This window comes from Mixophyes fleayi, chromosome 6 (genome assembly GCF_038048845.1).
Source record: "Mixophyes fleayi isolate aMixFle1 chromosome 6, aMixFle1.hap1, whole genome shotgun sequence".
NCBI classification, from domain to species: Eukaryota; Metazoa; Chordata; class Amphibia; order Anura; family Limnodynastidae; genus Mixophyes; species Mixophyes fleayi.
The window spans coordinates 69,167,102-69,189,289 of NC_134407.1; the positions used below are offsets into that span (position 1 = coordinate 69,167,102).

The 22,188-nt window shown below is 44.0% G+C and overlaps 1 protein-coding gene across 3 annotated transcripts in view; it reads left to right on the top strand.

The window, feature by feature from the left end:
• CCDC57 (coiled-coil domain containing 57) overlaps positions 1 to 20,662 on the top strand; it is a 69,150-nt gene extending 48,488 nt beyond the window's left edge. For 2 of the 3 annotated variants that reach the window (XM_075216774.1, XM_075216776.1), the window contains 4 exons: positions 1,199 to 1,320; positions 8,503 to 8,613; positions 15,200 to 15,401; positions 20,367 to 20,662. In XM_075216774.1, the coding sequence (XP_075072875.1) occupies positions 1,199 to 1,320; positions 8,503 to 8,613; positions 15,200 to 15,401; positions 20,367 to 20,539 (608 nt within the window). In that variant the 3' untranslated portion in view covers positions 20,540 to 20,662. Of the gene's footprint in view, positions 1 to 1,198; positions 1,321 to 8,502; positions 8,614 to 9,152; positions 9,204 to 15,199; positions 15,402 to 20,366 lie in introns of those variants that run through there. The other variant, XM_075216775.1, reaches the window with a different exon arrangement.
• The last annotated feature ends 1,526 nt before the right edge of the window (positions 20,663 to 22,188 follow it).

Here is a 22,188-nt window from a genome sequence, read left to right on the forward strand (position 1 = left end):
CATTATAGCAGCTCCTCATACCTTATGTTTACGCTCTTGGACAACGGACACTGATTCAAAGCGAGCTCTAGAGGGCTTGCCATTTGATGGGGTTTCTCTGTTTGGGTCAGAGCTAGAAAAGGTCATGCAGGTGGCCACAGGAGGAAAGAGCAATGCTTTTCCCATGGGCTCCAGTAGACCGTGACAAGGACGTTTTTGGTTCTTTCGCCCGAGACCGGAGTACCCCGTTGAGAGGCCAGTCCTCTGCCCCTAGGGGAGCGTATAGCAGAGGTAGGGGCAGTGTTAGGTGAGGAACCTCGAGACCGGGTGATAAGCGTACTGCACCTCTCCTTTCTTGATTTTCCAGGAAGATAGAGCGGTTCTTCGCACCAAACCGTCCTTTTTGTCCTTTACGATGCTCAAAAGCAGGGTTGGCCTTCCAGGCAATCGCTTGCCTGCTGGATCACTTCCACTATCAGACTGGCTTATGTTCGGGCGTCTTTGCCTGTCCCGGTATCATTGAAAAGCTCACTCTACCAGAGCTGTTGGCGCTTCTTGGGCGGCATGTCATGGGGCTTTGGTGGAGCAGCTATGCTGAGTGACTACATGGTCATCTGTCCACACATTCTACAGGTTGCAGAGCTTTGCATCCTCTGATGCGAGTTTTGGGCGCAGAGTACTGCGTGCAGCCGTTCCAGATCATTCCCTCCCTTAGAGGCAGCTTTGGTATGTCCCCAGTGTTTCGCAGTGTCCCTCAATAGTAGGACACTGCACACCCTCTCTTGCTCTGTTAATAGTACTGTTATGTGAATTTTATGGTGTATGTTTTGCCCTATAGGGCTCCCATTCCTCTTGATTAGTCTAAACTGAGGTATCTACAGGAGAGGAGGGGCATAGTAGGGGAGGAGAATGAAGATCAAACAAGTTGATAAGTGCCTAGACTCCTAGTCCCACCTACTATACCCCAATGTCTCGCAGTATCCCCTAATGGAGTAAGACAAATCGATTTTACGGTGAGTAAAAATCTTCTTATTTGTATTATACATCCCATAGATGCCACTAAGATTTGGAGCACCCTAGTGTACCCCCTGGTATCTTCAATGGATTGTACAGGAATGTATTTACATCAGGATGTGTTGCATATATTTGATGTTTTACATTGCTTTGTTAGTCTCAATGAAACAAATCATTTCCAGTAACTAACTATTACCCTTTGCAGAAAATGCACCAAAGCCTTCTATTCAACCCGTTCCCAAGACTCCTCCCTCCAAATTACAAGCACCCGAAATGCACAGTCGCCTTTCAGCTTTAGAGAGTCTTCAGTATCAGTTAACTTCCCAGGTAATCAATTGTTCCATTCAGCATTTGGTAGAATAAGTCTTTTATTAACATATTGTTGGTGTGTATAGGTGATCTAATAATGTAATGTCTGTTGGAGTGCGGCTCATTGTCTGTTAGTTATGAAATATGTGTTTGAGTACTAAATCCGTGTCCTCTCCTTCCAGACTATTGCAGGATGGAAATTGTATTAGAAGTATATAAGGCTAGTTGAAATCATTTAACTAAAATGATTATTTCTCTTTCATCCTATCTGGGGGACACTGCTACCATAGGTTGTATGAGGGGAGCGTGGAGTTGGCTCTTAACGAGTTAACTTGTTAAATGTATCAAACTGATAGACCTCAACCCCCTGCAACCCCTGTAGCGCCCCTAGTTTAGCTTAAGTGCCCAAGGGAGTTGGGCTTACTTTTTTTGGGTAATTATACGCACTTTTACCGTAATATCAGTAATAGTGCGCAGGCCACATTACTTTTTACAGTAACGCAACCAATTCATTTCCCTCTTTAGAGTGAGAGCCAGACGGCTTTCACTGACAGCACCTACGGATTTTCAGTGCTGACAGGCGGCTTAATAAAGCCGCTGTCACACTGAAAAATTCCCGATATACCGGCGCTGCCATCAAAGGCTAAGATCGCCGGTAATCGAAGCGATGATGGCTGCCATCTTTGTGGAAGATACCAAGTTCCTCCCTCAGGAAAAGGAGGGGGGAAATTTGGATATACTGTTCTCATTATTCATCAGGAGATGGATGCAGAAACAAAGCGATCGCTGCAGACTTACTAAGATAAGAAGCTACAAACAACGATCACTATTACAGGAGCAAGAATGACTCGGGGGCGGAGCTAATTAAAATAGAGCTCCCCCACCGCACAGGGGACTTTGGACTCTTCCTATGTGCGCCAAGGGCTGCCCGGGAAACCAGCAGCTGAATCCCGCAGACGCTGCTGACAGACTTCTCTCCTGTAGACCTGTCTTAGCCTGTTGGAAGGCTAAGTACCACAATTTATATATTATATTGCTTATATACTTGTATACTCAATTACTAGTAAGATAGGTGTATATTAGTACTGTTTGTGCAGTTAGCATATGTGACAGGATGGACCACTTATGCCACCTTGTCTGTTGTTGCTGGGAACCGGCTGGGCTTATTTTGCCACCTTTCCCTTTCGTTATCCCAAATCTAACCACAGTAGGAGGGGCTTACATATACTGCCACCACTGGACTCCTTACCGGCATCCAGAACCAGGTTCCTTCTTGGTAACTGACGCTGTGAGTGTACCACGTTACTGGTGTACCTGGGCTGGTACTCCTGATCTCTTCCTATGGATCAGTGTTGCTGTGGATAGATCCCCCCTGGCCTATCACACTGGCCAGAGCTGCTGGGTAGCAGGCAGAGCGGTGGTACTGGCTGCTGGGTCCAAACCTCAGAAACAGCCGAAGCAGGTGATATTTATTTGCTCACACTGGTTGAATGTACCAGGGGAGCAGGTCAGATGAAGCAAGAAGAACAATTTTCAATACAATACAGTGTTTTTTATACAGATTTGGACACAGCCTCACAGGGTAAGCCAGTCCCCTGGAGGTCTGAGCTATTTTTATTATCAGAATGCAGTTTTGTACCGAAACATGGATTTACATGCAATGCAAAGCCAACAATATCTACACTTATCTGTGATATCCTAAAACTTGCTGTGATTTCCTGCATTTTGTTTTTAGACGCAGGGAATCTAGTAGCAAGTCTTAATTAAACCTTCCTGTGCCTTCAGGTGCTGGACCCTCACACATAAAAAGGTCTAATTTACATGAGATTAACATGGGTCCTTTCTTCAGACACCTGCAGAATACACATTCCCAAAGAAAGTCACAAAACCTCCTCAAAATGTTTTTGCCTCCTCCAAGATACAAAAAAGACTTCCTCAACAAAGACTTATTGTATCAGATATATAATGCATTTCCTCTAGCAAAGTTAAAACAAACGAATTTCTTACCCTGGTCTCAGAAATAAAGATATCTCCTTTACCTACATACACACAATATCAAAAATAAGTACATTTGCAATTATATAAGTGATCCAGTCACATCATACAATATAGCTTTTTGCTTACACTCATTTCAGATAGATTATTACAAGATACTACTGTTGACTACCTGTCATAGATTAGTTGTATCATTGTATCTATACCAAACCTGCATCTTGTGTGACTGTCTGTATTGCATACTGTTTCTACTTTCTGCTGTGACACTATTCCCATTCAGAAACATGTCTGACATCTGGACAATAGAGCCTGGGGGCGCTCTGCATTGACTGTGACTTTGGGGCCCAATCAGCGCAGTCCCAGCTTGGTGTACCACCTCTACCAGGGGAACCGGTGTGGGCATCTTTTCTGGCGCAATCAGTTGCGACATTGGTTTAGCTGTTCGCTAGGCCAGCGGAGATACCAGTGGTTGCTGTGGTACTCCCCTCCACATAAGTAACAATTGACCTCCCTTTGACAGTCACAATACCAGTGACCGCCGGGACAGTTGATTTGAGGCCGGCTGGTCCATTATCCTCCCTTGCTATCCCAGGCCCTCCATCTGGAGAACTGGCTTGGTCCACATCCCTGGTCAGAGGCCTAGATCGGTTAAACCGTTTCTTGGACTCACCAAGACCCATACTGTCAAGAAATAAACAACACCGGCCCACACATCCTCTTCTGTCCCTTTCTGATTCCGAAATATCATCAGAAGAGGAGGGAGAACTCATGCATGATTCGAATTCCGCACACGTCACGGACCTGGAAGAATCCTATAGATATCAAGGTATTGGAAACCTGGTATTGGCAATACGTCAAGCCCTGGACCCTTTGGACTTAGATGAACCAAAAGTTTCTGATTAAGGTCTTTTTAAAAAAAATAAGACGTGCTATCCATTTTGCACTGTCAGCTGAGTTAACAGAAATTGCGGAAGCAGCTTGTAAACAGCCAGACTATATATTTATTATCCCACGGAGATTTCTTGCCCTGTATCCCTTACAGGAAGAGGATCTGGCCCATTGGGAACAGGTTCCGAAGGTCGATAGTCCGGTGGTACGCTCAGCTCGCCACACCAAACTCCCAGTGCAGGAAACAGCCTCCCTGCAAGATGCCACGGATCGCAAAGTAGAGGGATTTTTGAAATCCATCTATGTAGCAGTGGGCACCTCCTTCAGACCCATGTTTTCATCTGCATGGTTTGCAAAAGCCATGCAAGCATGGACTGACCAGTTGGGGGGGGAGCGCCACCAGAACCAGACTATTCAGGAACAGGGGACACTCTGACAGTGGTAGGTCTTCCTACTCCTCGAGACGTCCCTCACCCAAGATTCCATAGACAAGCCAACAGCTTGACTGTCATCCACCCCTTCTCGCTGCTGCGGGGATGGGAGGATTCCTGCATCTGTTCAAAGATCAGTGGGCAGTGTCCTCCAAAGATTGTTGTATTCCCGGGATCATGACAAGGGGCTACTTGATAGATCTTGCAGGTCAAGTCCCTCATTTTTTTGCAACCACCCTGCCCCGCGACCCAGAGAGAAGACAGGTGATGCTTATTTGTATCGCTTCTCTTCTTTCAGCCGGGGTCATCTGCCCAGTTCCTGGTAACCAGAAAGGACAAGGGTTTTACTCCAACCTCTTTCTTTTTTTTAAAAAAAACTCTTTATTTGAAGAGGAAACAACAGGAACAGTACCGACAACATTTTTGACAAGAAAAAATCTTAATAATCAAGATGTCTCCTCTTAGTTTTATACTTTTATAACAGTGGGAAGGGTGAGAGGGGAAGGGTGAGAGGGGAGGGGAAGGGTGAGAGGGGAAGGGAGGGTGGGGGGAAGAAAGGCACAAGTATTTTTAACAATATAGCTAATAAATAAATAAGCAAGCAAACTTGGAACGTTGCTAGAAAAAGCTGGGATACATAATTACATTGGCTACCCAAAAAAGAAATAGCATACAGACATTACTCACCAGCAGCATGCCATATCCAGCCTCTTTCTGGTTCCCAAGCTGGATGGTTCGATCTGACCCATTCTAAATTTAAAGATGCTAAATCATCACCTGTGGGTGGACAGATTTTGCATGGAGTCCCTAAGATCGGTAATAAATGGGTTGGAAGCAGGCGAAAACCTAGCTTCGATAGACATCAGAGACGCCCTGCTTTATTTTACCGTGAATTGGTAGTGAGAAGGACCCACTGTAAAAGGAAGCAGGGCCTAGTGAACCCCCTTGGCGCCGTTGAGAGGCTTCTCAACGATGTCAACGGCGCTAAGGGGTGTTCACAAAAATAATGTCGGTCATGGCTGCCTGTCTTCATTCTTTGGGAGTGAGAATAGTATCATACCTGGACAAGCTGCTCATGAAGGCTACCTCAGCTCAACTGCTACTTCTGCACCTGGCACCATCAACAACCTTCACTGCCACGGCTGGATAATCAATCGACACAAATTCCAGTCGGTTCCCTGTCAGATGATGACCCTCCTGGAGCTCATCATGGATACCAGCGTCCATTAAGTATTCCTACCAGAGGCTAAGGTCTGATCAGTACAGAATACCATCTATGCGTATTTGCATGCACCTTCTAGGCAAAATGGTGTCGACCTTCGAAATGTTTCTCTACGGGCGGTTCCATTCCCACTGCTTCCAGTGGCACCTCTTGAAAAAAAATTGGTCAGGATCCCACTTGCACTTGGGGTGTCTCTCCAGTCCTGGATCATAAAGACCGCAGACGCCAGTTTGAAGGGGTGGGGGGCTGTGGTCCTCCATCTCCAGCTTCAGGGTCGTTGGTCGCGTCAGGAGACCTCCTTCCCAATCAACATTCTAGAACTGAAGGCCAGCCATGCTGATGGCCCTACAGGGGGCCCAGACCATCCTTCAGGGGTCCCCAGTCCGTCTGCAATCTGACAATGCCACGGCAGTGGCTTATGTCAACAGACAGTGTGGGACCTGAAGTTTTGCAGCAATGAGAGTGGCATCTCTGATCTTAGCATGGGCAGAATGCGAGGTCCCCTCAATCTCTGCAGTATTCATACCAGGCATGCAGAACTGGACAGCAGATCATCTAAGCCGGCATGCGATAGTGCCTGGGGGCGCTCCATCCAGAGGTTTTCCAGTTACTGGTCCTGAGGTGGGGTCTCCTAGACCTAAACATCATGGCATTAAGATACAACCAGCGGGTACCCAGATTCTGCTTAACGGCCAGGGACCCTGGCGGTGGCTGTCAACGTCATGACTATGCCCTGGGACTTCCAGTTGGGGTCCCCATTCCGATGCTTCCCCGTGTCCTCAGACGGGTGAAGCAGGGAGGACTTCCAGTAATTCTGTTAGTTCCTGCTTGGCCACGTCGGGTCTGGTCTGCGAACATTCTGTTAATGGCGGTGGGTCAAGGACTTCTGCTGCCACTTCAAGACGACTTCCTTCTACATGGACCATTTTGACATCAGGACTTGCCTTGACTTCAACAGCCACGCCGTTAAAGCCAGCCTGTGGCGGTCAAGAGGGTTCTCTCCCAGGGTGGTAAACACACTGTTGCGGGCTCGAAAAACCCATGTCGGCTAAAATATACCATTGCATCTGGTGCACCTACATCAGGTGGCGTGGAAGTCGGCCCTGTCACACGGCTTCCTTTCACCTTCCTCACTTCCTTGCCTCCCTCCGGGATGGTTTGGATGCAGGCCTTCTTCTAGCATCTTTAAAAGTGCCAGTCTCTGCTCTCTCTGTGTTTCTCCATCTTCGACTGCCGGATATACAGACCTTTTTGCAGGGAGTCTTGCATATACAACCACCGTATATTCCGCCTACTGCACCTTGGGATTTAAACTTGACTATACTGCAAGGGCCACCCTTTGAACCCGTACAGTAGGCACATCTTCAATTTCTATCATGGAGAGTAGCATTCCAGCTTGCTATTGCATCGGCTCGCAGAGTGTCCAAATTAGGATGTTACTATATAATTTTTATTTAAGCATTGTTGTTTAGTGCTAGTCTTGCGCCGTTACCTGGCCACACCTCCTCCGTTGACTGACCACTCCGCTTTCAGCAGCTGTGCGGTGGTGCATGCTATTATCCAGGCCTCTAGCATTGGTTTCTGCGTTTTACCCCAGTGCAACAGTGAAACCTCATAGATGCTTACTTTCTTGCAGCCGGCAGCTTAATACACAACCTGTCATCCTGGTGTATAAGGACATGTATTGGCATTAATTAAAATTGTGTTACCTTATATTTAATTGTATGTTTACAAGCACTTCAGTCATATTGTTTTTATGGTTTTATGATTGTTTATTGTGGTCATAAGGAATCACTTTTTTACTAATTTATTTTGGATGACTAGTGAATTTGATGCTCTTTTATCAATAGGAATAGTGTTGTTTATATAAATGTATTTCCATTTATTTGTATATTGCCAAAAAGATGCTGTTTCTTTCTTACAACAATATGAATTATGAAAACTTTGTGGTTGCAAACACAGATTTCTTCATAGTTTGATTTTTAAAGTTAGCTGATCAGGATATTAAGCTGACTGTACACGCATCCATTGGCCACTTTGGGAATTTTAGACAAAACCGACAGCAAATAGCAGCCAACATGGGCCCCAAACAACAAGAAATGTATGGGATGATGTACATCAGGACTGGTAGGAAATCTGGTTGAAAGAGAGAAAGGCGTCCTTCATTAAATTAATGAAATGTGTACAAGTGAATTGACAGCCAAGGACAAATAAGACCAATGTGCAAATGCAAATAAAAGAAAAACAATATATAAAAATCACTGTGTCAGCATATACATAAATGTGAATTTTGTGCACAATATAGCTATATTGGGACAGCTCTTGTAGGTGAGTCTCTAAGCTAGTGATACATATTTATATTCAGGGTGTTCCATTTAAATCTTCCCCTGAACCACCATCTTATAAAGCATGCAGCACCTGGAAGGTTTTAAATGGGACACATTTACTGAAAATGTTTCTGCAATGTTTGAAATGGGAAACAATAATAAAATCTCTACTATTTTCAAAGGTTTATTTGCACTTAATTATTTATGTACATGTACACTTATTATTTATGTCCATGTACTTTGAATAAAATACTGTGTTATGGTCCTTACTGGGAAAGTTGTAGAAATATATTTGTTTTGGGGTGTATTACATTGTTTCCTCTGATCTCTTGTCTAGGAGTTACAATTTGCTCAGTACCAGAAACCCATGTCAGGAAGGGATCGAGCCAATGCTGGATCTAAAAACCAAAGGCACAGTGACAGCTCTCTGGGATTGTCTGAAATACAGGTAAATCAGTAATACACCCAGGCACCCTTGATCCATTCCTGCATGATTTTGGGCAAACATTTGCTTAATAAATAGGCCCCTTAATAACCCATAAACGCTTCAGTTATTTTAGTTGTGTAGGCTTTTATTAAACTTTGTGATGCAGTGTGCTACTTTTTATACAACAAGGAAAAAATGTATACAGTTTGACAAATAATGAACTTCAGTAAGCGGTGGTGGTAATCGTTTTCACGATTACCACAACTCCGACAACCAACATGCCTACAAAGAAAGATCGTTTTGAAAAAAAAAAAAAAAGCAACGTCAGATACATGTTCATTTAAACCGGCAATGTGTGGACCCCTGCAGGTTAAGTGTTACACTGAACATGTATCTAGGTCGCTCTGTTCAGTGATATCCAAGTGAAGTGCCGGACAGCTCCGTCTTTGCAATTACTTGCTGTCAGCATCATCCAGGCATCGGAACTCTGCACCTTCGGTTTTTAGGCAAGTCTGATTATATTGACGTCGGGTTTTTTTCTAATCGATCTTTCTTTGTAGGTATGCTGGTTGTCGGCGTTGTGCTGCCCGGAATAACGTACCCAATCCTCAGTAAGTGTCACAGGAGAATTCTCTTGCGATAACTTGATGTACAAACAAGTACTACAAAGTATTTACTGTATGGCTGTGTGTACAGTTTACACACTGTTTAGTCAATACCAATTCTCCTTTACGTATTGTTAGATTTGGGTTTAGGTGTCACTCAGATCATTAATTAATATAAGATGGTTTATGTGTGGATAACACTAGCCATGTCCCGAGTCTTACTGTTTCCCCTTTTGTGGCTCAGCCAGCTTTCAATATACCATTGTGAGTTTTCGTTCTCACCCCTGTTCCTCTTGGCAAAGATTCCAGATGTCTGACTAACATGACCCTCACAAACATGCCAGTCCTAGTCTGCCATATACTCTCCCTATACTGAAACATACTGAACGGTGCTTTTTATTTTCATGCCTGTTTACAGCTCACACTTTGTCCCATAAACCTTCATGTTTCTTGGAGGCAATCCAGACAATTTGAATATTTTGTGTTGTCTCACTATTCTTGTTATAGTGATATGGCCCCTGGTTCTGATAACCAACGAGCGTTATACTGTGTTTAACTATTCATTCATTAGTATTGTAGGCCTATGATCTACAGAGGAAATATATATTTCTCTTTCATCCTATCTGGGGAACCCTGCTACCATGGGTTGTATGAGGGGAGCATGGAGTTGGCACTTAACTAGTTAACTTGTTTAATGTAACAATGCTGACAGACCTCTCCCCTCTGCAACCCCCTGTAGCTCCTCAGTTTAGATTAAGTGCCCAAGGGAGTTGGGCTTAATTTTTTATGCTAGATAGTTTTTTACTTTAATTTACTCTTTTATTCATTTTTTTTAGTAAGGTTTTTTTTTCTGTATCTACATTGTCCAGAGAGTGTGTTCTAGATATAGAGAACACACTCATTTTATGCAGCCACACTACATTGTCTTGTGAGAGCCGGACGGCTCTCACTGACAGCGCTGGTAATGTTAACAGTGTGACAGTCGGCTTAATGAAGCCGCTATCACACTGACAGCCTCCCGACATACCGACGCTGCTTTGACAGGGATAGAGCGCCGGTACACCGATTCTATAAGCAGCAGCAGAAAACCTCGGGGGCGGAGCTGAGGTATATAGACCTCGATTGGGAAACTTGGATTCTCCCATCTGCGCGCCAAGAGATTGCCCGGGAACAGCAGTCTCTCCTCAGCTATCACATCGGGACACTGCTGACTGGATCCTCAACTGCATGTCTGACTTAGCTGGAAGGCTAAGTACCAATATTATATACCTGTATACTACATATTGGATATAGATATACATTGTTTGTGTTGCAAATATTTTAAAAATATATTGGATTCTACTTAGCCAACTTATATCTGCTGAGATTGGCTTGTTACAAGATACAACTTTGTCTGTCATAGCTTAGTTAGTATACTTGTATTAATTTCAAACTATATCTTGTGTGACTGATCTCTATTGCTTCATTGTGTTTTCCTTTTAAAAATATGCCTGATAAGGGGAAAGCACCAATTACAAAATATTTCACTTGTTCAAAGTGTAAGGTTAAGTTGCCAATTGGACAAAAGAACCCGGGGGCACTTTGTACTGACTGTGACGGACACACAATACACAGGCCCAGTCTAATGTACTACCACTGCCGGAGGAACTGACATGGGCGTCTCCTCTGGCGCAGTCAGTTACTACACTGATCCAATTAGTTACTAAGCCTACGGGGTTAACAGCGTTTTCTGCTGTTCTTCCCGCTGCTTCAGTAGAAACTGCCCTTCCTGTGACAGTAGGAATGCCAGTGACTGCCGGGACATCTGAATTGGCTGTGGCAGGTCCGTCATCCTCTCTCATGAACGCAGGCCCCAGCTTGGTCCTCATCCTTGGTCAGAGGCCTGGAGAGATTAAACCGTTTTCTAGAGGCTTCAAGATTGGGACTTTCTAGAAATAAGAGGCTTCGCTCTACAAATCCTCTTCTATCCGTCTCTTATTCTGAGAGGTCTTCAGAAGAGGGGGACAAGCCTATTTTTGACTCAGATTCCTTGCAGGTCACGGACTCGGAAGAATCCCCTAGATATCAGGGCATTGACGATCTGGTCTTAGCAGTAAGTCAAGCCCTGGACCTTATGAATTTGGATGAACCCAAATCTTCCAATCAGGGTCTTTTCAAAAAAATGAGAAGACGTGCTATCCGTTTTCCACCGTCATTAACAGACATCGCAGAAGCAGCTTGAAAACAACCAGACTGGAATTTTACTATTCCAAGGAGATTCCTTACCATGTACCCTTTACAGGAGGAGAATCTTAGCGCGTCATACTACACTTTCGGTGCCGGGAAAAGCGGCCCTGCAGGATGCCACTGACCACAAGCTACAGGGTCATTTGAAATCAATCTATGTAGCGGCAGGCACCTCTTTCAGACCTATGTTTTCATCGGTATGGGTTGTCAGAACGATGAAAGCATGGCCAGAACAGTTGGCTGACAAAAAATGTTAAATCTACACTTAAGGTTGGACAGTTTCCACATGGAGTCCCTCCGATCAGTAATCAATGAACTGGAGGCAGACGAATTTTTAGCGTCAATAGATATAAAGGACACTTACCTTCACATCCCCATTTGGGAGGAACATAAGTCACTTCTCAGATTTACGGTGGGGTTAGCCCACTACCAATTCCGGGCACTCCCCTTTGGCCTTTCCAGAGCGCCCAGAGTCTTCACAAAAATCATGTCCTTGATGGCGGCATGTCTCCGTTACAGAGGGGTCAAAATAATACCATATTTACCATATTTAAACGACTTCAACATCAAGGCCACATTTGCGAATCTGTTACAACAGCACCCGACTCTGACCATCAGGATCCTGGAGGACCATGGATTGTTAATAAACCTAAGGAAATCGCAATTGATTCCCTGCCAGAGGATGACCTTCCTGTGGCTTATCATGGGCACCAGGGAACAAAAAGTGTTTCTTCCAAGGTCGTTACGAGAAGTAACTACACAGGTCTTGGCCACTCCCAGTCCAACTATTCACTTATGCATGCGTCTCCTAGAGAAGATGGTGTCGACCTTTGAGACAATTCTTTATGGACAGTTCCACTTCCGCTGCTTCCAGTGGGACCTCTTAACGAAGTGGTCAGGTTCACATCTGCAGTTGGAACGCCAGGGGATCCGCTTGTCTTCCAAAGCGAGGGTGTCTCTCCAGTGGTGGTTGGTCCAGGATCACCTGGCGGTAGGCAGGTCCTTTGCGCCATGGTCCTGGATCATAATGACCATAGACGCCAGCTTGAGGGGCTGGGGGGCTGTGGCCCTTCACTTATGGCTTCAAGGGCTTTGGACGACTCGGGAGTCTTCCCTGTCTATCAACATTCTGGAGTTGAAGGCCATGCTAATGGCCCTTCGGGGTGCCCAGACCATACTTTGGGATTTTCCGGTAAGGGTACAATCCGACAAGCCATAGCAGTGGCTTATGTCTACTGACAGGGAGGAACCAAAAGTGCAGGAGCAATGGCAATGGCAGCACGGATCTTCACCTGGGTGGAACAGAATGTTCCCACAATCTCAGCGGTGTTCATCCCAGGCATCCAGAACTGGGAAGCAGATTATCTAAGCCGTCATGCAGTAATGCCGGGGCAGTGGTCACTCCATCCGGAGGTCTTCCAGTCACTGAGCCGGAGATGGGGTCTCCCGGACCTGGATCTCATGGCATCAAGGCACAACAGGAAGGTACCAAGATTCTGTGCAAGGGCAAGGGACCCCCTGGCAGTAGCCGTCGACGTCATGTCAATGCCCCGACTAAGGCACCATGGTATCTCAATCTGGTGCTCGATATGCTTAAGGGGCCTCCTTTTGAACCGTTACATTCAGCAGATCTTAACATGGAAAGTAGCATTTCTTCTGGTAATTGCATCGGCTCGCAGAGTGTCGGAGTTAGGAGCCCCTTCTTGTCATGAGCCATATTTGTTTTTTCACGAGGACAGAGCAGTTTTACGGACTATTCCTTAGTTTGTACCGAAGGTGGTTTTGGCATTTCACATAAACCAAGAGACCTGAATTCGATGGAGTGTTTATATGTGGTGAGGGCTCTCCGAATTTATGTGAGTAGGACCTCCCACATTCATCGCACAGATTCTTTATCCTTTTTCATTCACATAAAAGAGGATGTCCAGCCTTGCAGCAATCCTTTGCATGATGGATTACTGCAACCATTAGCTGGCTTACATCAGTGCCAGGTCGACTTACTGCCCATTCCACCCGTTCGGTGGGGGCATCTTGGGCAGCGAGAAATAGGGCCTCAGCGGACCAACTTTGCAGAGAAGCCTATCCTCCTTGGGGCTTTATAATTAAACTGAGGAGCTACAGGGGGTTGCAGAGGGGAGGAGTCTGTCAGCAATAGTACATTAAACAAGTTAACTAGTTAAGTGCCAACTCCATGCTCCCCTCATACAGCCCATGGTAGATGTGTCCCCCAGATGAAATCAGAAAAACGGATTTATCCCAAGTCTAAAAATCCTCTTTTATTTATATATATATATATATATATATATATATATATATATATATATATATATATATATATATAATTTTATTTTATTTTTTTGAACAGATGCATTGTGACTATATAAAGAAACTAAAGGTGCTGACTAGTCACAAATTTAAACTATATTATAGCAGGTAAGATCATGCAGGGTCTGGTATGTAAAAATGTTGATAGTCCTGAGGAAAGAATGCTTAGACATTCTGAAACGTCGCCTTTTATTTTCATTATGTTTATGCATTTGTACAAAGGCCACACTATCTGTGTTTGAAATATAATTGATGGTTTTATTTTTGGTATACTATGGGGGGAATTCAAACAGTAATAATGCGCAGGCCGCATTACTTTTACCCGTAACGCGGCCTGCACATTATTACTGTTATTATGGTAATAATGCACTTTATTACCGTTATTATGGTAGTCCCAACACCGGCTTTTTGCTCGCAGCTCCCAGAAAGCCGGGTTAAAACTACCGGGTTTTAACGCCACGCAAATTCGCAGGAAATTGAATTCCCCCCTATGTGTGGCGCTTCTTTTCTCTGTTTTGTTTTTTAGGTTCTTGGACACTTACAAATAAGTGCTAAGATTAAGAAGCTGTCTACTGTATGTGATTTTATTTATTATTGTTTGTTTGTATACACTTGGTGTATTTTGGATTCACATTTCACCTAGCACCTATATTGCTTATTATTTTTTCACACTTCACTAAGTAAATAAACTAATTGTAAAGCATTACGGAATTTGCTGGCGCTACATAAATAAATGATGATGATGAAGTTCACATCAGCAATTCTGAATGAAGAAAGCCATGTGATGATTTTGATGTTTTCAACTTAACGGCCATGTGGGTGGTCCCAACAGGAACATCTTGAAATGCAGTCAGATCTGATTTGATTGGACAGGACCTAAAATTCTGCCGTGCAATGACCACACCAGCCATCGCCCATCAGGAAACCTGTGGTCCCTTTCACTCATTTACCATATTTTTCCAGTTTGATCTACCAAATATGTGACTAAATTGGCCACAGATCATTTAGCGATTAGGCTAAACACTATGATCACCATATGTGTCCCAATGACTGTTAATACATAAGCTAATTGCTAGGTCACTATGAAACCATGAGAGAAGAGGGATAAAATGTTTTGGGTTTTGAAATCTGTGGTACCACAAAATGGTAAAGGATATCATAACACAATCCTAAAACTCTTAGGGCTAGATTTACTAAGCTGCCTGTTTGAAAAAGTGGGGATGTTGCCTATAGCAACCAATCAGATTCTAGCTGTCATTTTGTAGAAGGTACTAAATAAATGAAAGCTAGAATCTGATTGGTTGCTATAGGCAACATCCCCACTTTTTCAAACCCGCAGCTTAGTAAATCTAGCCCTTAATGTTTTTATAAGAGACCTCTAAGTCAAGATATAGCTATGTCCCGTTTATCAATGCTTCAATCTGAAACCTGCTTCCACTAATATCCTCCAGTTTTCTGCCTCGGATAATCCAAAACCTACAAGAAAAGAGAACATCTCAGCATCACCGTGTAGGCGTCACATGGAGAGTGCTCGGTCTGTTCACTCAGCAGCTTCCTGGAAAGAGGGGGACACTTCTCTGCAGGATGTTTGGAAAATATTGGATATGGGATCAAGCCCTTCACTGATCAGCTCTGAGGAAGACCATCGGCGAGGTGAGGATAGAAGTTTATGATGCTGGTTACTCGTAAGGGAACTGAAATAGTGCTACTTAGTTTTACCCAATTAGTCCTTAGTCCAGTGGTTCCCAAACTTTTGCAGTTCACGGCACCCTTAGAGTCCACCTCCTCTACCCCCAGGCACGCTGCCCCCTCTGCAGCCCTCTGTCACGCTGTCCCCCTCCTCTGCCCTCTGCCACGCTGTCCACCTCCTCTACCCCCAGGCACGCTGCCCCCTCTGCAGCCCTCTGTCACGCTGCCCCCCTCTGCTGCCCGCTGTCCCCCTCCGCTGTCACACTGTCCCCCTCCGCTGTCACACTGTCCCCCTCCGCTGTCACACTGTCCCCCTCCGCTGTCACACTGTCCCCCTCTGCTGCCCACTGTCCCCCTCTGCTGCCACACTGTCCCCCTCTGCTGCCACACTGTCCCCCTCCGCTGCCCGCTGCCCTTCTCCGCTGTCACACTGTTCCCCTCTGCTGCCTGCTGTCCCCCTCCGCTGTCACACTGTCCCCCTCTGCTGCCACCTGTCCCCCTCTGCTGCCACCTGTCCCCCTCCGCTGCCACCTGTCCCCCTCCGCTGCCACCTGTCCCCCTCCGCTGTCACCCTGTCCCCCTCCGCTTCCACACTGTCCCCTTCCGCTTCCACACTGTCCCCTTCCGCTTCCACACTGTCCCCTTCCACTTCCACACTGTCCCCCTCCACTTCCACACTGTCCCCCTCCGCTGCCACACTGTCCCCGTCCGGTGCCACCTGTCCCACTCCGCTGTCACCCTGTCCCCCTCCGCTGCCACACTGTCCCCCTCCGCTTCCACACTGTCCCCCTCCGCTTCCACACTGTCCCCCTCCGCTGCCACACTGTCCCCCTCCGCTGCCACCTGTCACCCTCTCCCCCTCCGCTGTCCACTGTCCCCCTCCGCTGCCACACTGTCCCCCTCCGGTGCCACACTGTCCCCCTCCGGTGCCACCATCCTTTTCACTCTGCCCCACGCCAGACATAAAAAAAAGAGAAGACAGAAACTTACCAATCAGCGCGGTGCCGGGACCCAGCAGCCTCCTCTCTCCCGCAGCTGTCATGAATATAGACGTCAGTGACAGCTGCTGCGGGAGAGAGGAGGCTGCTGGGTCCCGGCGCCGCGCTGATTGGTAAGTTTCTGTCTTCTCTTTTTTTTATGTCTGGCTCGCGGCACCCCAGTGACAGCGCCGCGGCGCACACTTTGGGAACCGCCGCCTTAGTCTATGTATCTGCATTTGTTACAAAAGCATCAGGGAGCTCCTAGTTCCTTGCTGAACTTACACATCTGTCCTAAACTGGGTCTCACTTCAAATTTACCACTACATGTCTCAAAGCAATATATTATGCACTTTGTTTAAGCTTTGTTTGAGTTTGAATTAGTTTCCAGTTCGGAAATTAGCCTTTAGCCTTTTTATTAATGTAAGTATTTCTTCATTCGCGTCTAAGGACTTGTGGGTTATTTTGAAACTTTCACTCTATAAGACCATAGTTTGCAAGCTCTGAAGTAGAGATTCATCATTCGACAGTGGCAGTGATGCATTGGATGCTGCTCCTAATCTGTAAAACAAGCTTTTAGTTGATGAGATACTTAAATGGTCTGTTTTGAGGTTGAGATTGTGCATTTTTAAAGGCATTTCTGATTTTGCAAGACACTGCAAGCCCCTTCACACGTAGACCTCAAGAACAGAAGTTGATACTATTTTCATTAATCCCATCTAGATGCAAATACTGCACAGTGTGCATAAATATGCATCAGTAAGTCTCATTTACAAAATGTAAAACGTCCGAGGTACAGCGTAAGATCCTGTTTGGTGGTGCTGTGCGCTTCAGTTTGCACAAGCATGCCTGGATTTCTGCTGAAACGCGTGAGTTTGTGGAGCAAAATGGTGGAGGAACAGAAGTTTGCCCTATTATTCCTTGTAGCACACCAGTGCGCCTATTTCCATATTGAAGTGCAAAAACCAGATTTGTGTGTTGTCAGAGAACTGAAATGAGATACAGGGGTAGAGAGACATTTTTAGCAGTGTTCCTTGCTATGTGGAGAGCACACTGCCATTTCCTGTCCACAAAAGCACTTTTTATTTGCACCATCTCAGAGCTGGCACAAATGCATTTTGTCCCCTAATTCTCATAATCAATTTAAGGCTTAAATGAGGCTGAAGCAAAGAGTATTTTAAGTTTTACTTAATAATAAAGCTAGTGTGAGGCGGTGGAGGTTGGGGTTTGATGTAATGTTTACACTTTTGCACAGTGTCCTCTTCAGATTCTGCTGCCTCTCCGAAATCCCTGGTGCACTTCTAGATTGTGGAAGCGTTTCCCAAGAGCAGAAAGTATATGTGCACCTTTATATTCACTGAGTGAACCGACTTTGTACCTAACCAAAGCATTTTACGCTGCATATTCAGTGTGCTTCTTAAAAGGGGTCCAAAGTAGTTTTAACAAGTAAAGGGATTAGAATATTTGTAATAAAGGCAACCCCAATATCCACTTACTTTGGTACCCTGTTTTCAAAACAGGATTGATCACGCTGATCAGGTGCACAAATGCACCCTGGTCTTGCACAGTTGGGATGTGTACTAACCAGTAGAGATGTACACATTATGTTGCTTTTTCTTTCTAGCTTCTTTCTGGGTTTGTTAGTTATCTATTTTGTTTTGTTCCAAACTCTAGACTATTCCCCATATGTCTTTAAAATCTATACAGAGAGCTCAACCTGTAATAAACCTGTCCCGAGTGAAGGTGTTACTGCAGGTCATACCTTAGTGCATGAGCTGTGTTTGCTGTAAGGCTCGTGGTGATTGTATTGCTAAACAAGCACAAAATTCTGTGTCATAGAGAACTATGTGCTACAGTCACTTCCTCCCCTATGGGCATCCTGCCAGGAATTTTTTTCTAAGCACCAATCACTCATAATACATGAAGAAAAACATACACATATGGAGACTGATGTAGAATTTGACACATTAAGTGTATCGGGATGCAGCCGCATACCGGAGACCCCTGTCATCATCATTAACATGATGATGATGATGACTTGCGTTTTAATGTAAAATTTTAATGTAGAATTTTAATTGTGGACTCATTGCTGTCTGTGTCCCCATGTTAGCGCTAACCAAACCAGGCTACAAGCACAGGCGCTTGGATCATTATTTTTTGTAAGGGGCTGACCAATTATTTATTTATTTTATTTTATTTATTTTGTACACTGCAAAGGTCCATTCTGATGGTCACATATCATCAACACATATATTTCCATTGGGATTCGAGCACCCACAAGAGATAACCATGCTAACAAGCATAACAGGCATAAATGTATAATAGATAAGAGTATTGCAGTACTTGTTCAAGCATAACAGGCAGTTACATACATCGGGCAGTTATACACATCGGGCAGTTATACACATCAGTCGCTTACACACATCTGTGGACATCACAGTGGCTTAGTGGTTAGCACTTCTGCCTCACAGTACTGGGGTCATGAGTTCAATTCCCGACCATCTGTGTGGAGTTTGTTTGTTCTCCCCGTATTTGCGTGGGTTTTCTCCGGGTGCTCCAGTTTCCTCCCACATTCCAAAACATAGTGGTAGCTTAATTAGCTGCTATTAAATTGCCCTTAGTCTCTCTCACTCTGTGTGTGTGTTAGGGGATTTAGATTGTAAGCTTCAATGGGGCAGGGACTGATGTGAGTGAGTTCTCTGTACAGCGCTGCGGAATTAGTGGCGCTATGTAAATAAATAGATGATGATGATGATTAATAGTGTTTGCTGATTACCTTGAAAATTAGAGTTCTTGGGTGACACGGTCAATTAATTTCTAATTAGCAAAGCATTTTTCAGACCTTTTTGTGTTACCCTGTAAAATATATATTTGAAATAATATACTGGGCGGAATTTAATTCCCCCCGAAGTACTGCCGGGTTAAAATTATTACCATTATTACGGTACTTTTAACTCAGCCTTCTGCTCACAGCTCAGGGAGCTGCGAGCAAAAAGCCGGCGTTAGAACTACCATAATAACGGTAATTACGCACACTATTACCGTAATAACTGTAATAATGCGCAGGTCGCATTACTTTTAACAGTAACGCGGCCAATTGAATATGCCCCACAGAGTTAGTTTAAGGATTCTTATTACTCCTTGTTGGCACTCTAATGGTAAGGGTACAAATGTGGGTTTCACTCCTGTCTAACCAAAGAGTTAACGGCCCACACCTAATCTCTTCTTATCATTTGTCCACATACAGATGTGCTGTGAAATATTGAGAAGTCACTTATTTGTTGAACTCCAATGTCAATATTTTACTTGGTCCTTACACCTGTGTTTTGCAATACTAAGGAGCATTGCAGAGACTTTGGGTTTCATTGGTCTCTTGCGTGATTGCCTCACAGAGATTGCAGCTGTCATTGGGTTATCTGTGCACTTCCCCATCAGACACAATGTAAACAGTGTTCACATCAGGCTATTGGGCTATTATGAGCTATCCGTCTGGGTGAAATGGCACACATTGCTGAGCATTAGTAAATCAATTACCAGCATAAACCTCTCCTGATTCTGCTGCATATTAACTCGGCTGCATCTGAAGATGTCAATTCAACCATTCTTAAATACAGCATTTTGTCCTAGGCTATTTATGTCAATGCATGAGTTTAAACACAGACAATTAAGATGTTATGTAAAGAGGTTTTTGTGTGGATAAGATTACTAAAGAAATGAATTATCCCTCCACACACTTTATCATGAATGTATACATCACTTTCTGGAGTGTATCTTATTTTCATTGATTGTGTTTTTTTAAGCTTACATTATTTTTTATGCTTGTAAGTAACCCAATTATTTTATTAGGAAATATGAAGCTTACATCATGTAATAAAACATTTATACAATTTTGTTTCTTCATCAGCATCTGTGATCTAATAATCTCACTAATTAGTATATGTTTTATACACAGTGATCTCTACAAGAGGCCAGCCAGGACCAGGCTATCCAAGTAAAAACACATCCTCATTGAATTCAATGAAGAAAAGTCCTGAGAAGATCAGCAAGCCAGTGATTATCAGACACACAAAGAGTAGAGGTTCCCTAAACACCCCCAAAATTCGGAACTATAACATAAGAGAATGATTATCTAAATATTCTCATGGATCTGCTGTTCCAATCCTGCAGTTCAAGCACTCTATTATATCTCTATCCAATGGATAGTTTTACTAACTATACCTGTAATAAAAAACATTTCTATAAAATTAATATATGAATGTTTGTTTTGAGTGGAAATCAAGCAGGTGACTTTAAATATGTACAGTGTTCTGAGCTAGTATCAATTTCACACAATTTCAAGGTATAATGAGTGGTCGAAGTGGGGTGTATACGGTGGTATGCCATACCACTACTTTTCCTCCTACCTTCATTGTAAAACTATAAAACTCTATCAATTTCCATTCCCATTACATTTTTCTTACTGACACTTCTAAACTTACATACCGCCACTTCTAAATTTCCAGTTTGACCACTTGGTATAATTGGTTACTACTTAAGGTTTTGTGGAAATCCCTTTTATTTGGATACAGTACCAAAGGTTATGACAACATAATACATTACATAAGTACTTACCCATAAAAATATAAACGGTTTAATAGAATGTATTTTATTTTTGGAGGTGAGGCTCTCCATTGTACAGTGGCTATTAGATGAGCTCACCCACTGGGTGACAGCACACTGTAGCTGTGACTATGGGGGGACTTCTTGCTACCCACACCACAGCTGTCCTGTGCCCCCTAAACTCTCCCAATCATGATTAGAATCTTTGCATTGTCTGTCCTAACTAGCTATGAAGGTGTATCTAGTAGCCATAGGTCACAAATGAATGGAAACCCAAGCTGATTATCCTCAAGGTAGGTTCTTTTGCTATAGATGGCACATTATTCAGTGACCAATGTATTACATAACTTCATTAGCAGCACACGTGATCACTGTACAAAATACATACCTGGTTTATTGGAGCAGTTGAGCCAAGTCCCCTCCCATAAAAATTATTGGTATACATATATATTGAGTAAGAACACCACAGAATCCAGTTCATGTAACATAACTAGTATGTTTCCTGGAACCCCCTCCCTGAGAATTTGGAAGACAGGGAATCACTTTGACTAGACTTGTGAAAGAATTAACAACTTCATTTTCGGATGTCCTAAGGCTGAGAAAAGAAAGGAAACAGGAATGGTTTCACTTGGCATTATTGGGCAAGTGATTCTGTTCATTTAGAGGTCTGGGAATCCTGCCACATGGCTCTGTGTTCCCATGGACTATAGACCCCTATTCAATGGAGGGTCCTAGATTTCAATGCTGTCGGCTTAGCGGAGGTTGAGGCATCTTGGCCTGCTTACACTGGGTTTTCTTTATCAGAGTAAAATGAAATCAGCCCTGTGTCTGGTTAACTATTTTGTACCCTGAGCCTGCATTACATTAAATTAAAATATATTTGTATGTATCTATTTACAATCGCAGTTGGCTGTGTGAAATAGTAGCATAGGCTACATCACACAGATTGGTATACATATATATTGAGTAAGGACACCATAGAATCCACTTCATGTAACATAACTAGTATGTTTCCTGGACCCCCCTCCCCGAGAATTTGGAAGACAGGGAATCACTTTGACTAGACTTGTGAAAGAATTAACAACTTCATTTTCGGATGAAAATTTTTCTTCACACAGAATGAAGATTCTGTGCTTTTAGAATCTCTCCTTTTATAACGAAAATGTCTGAAAATT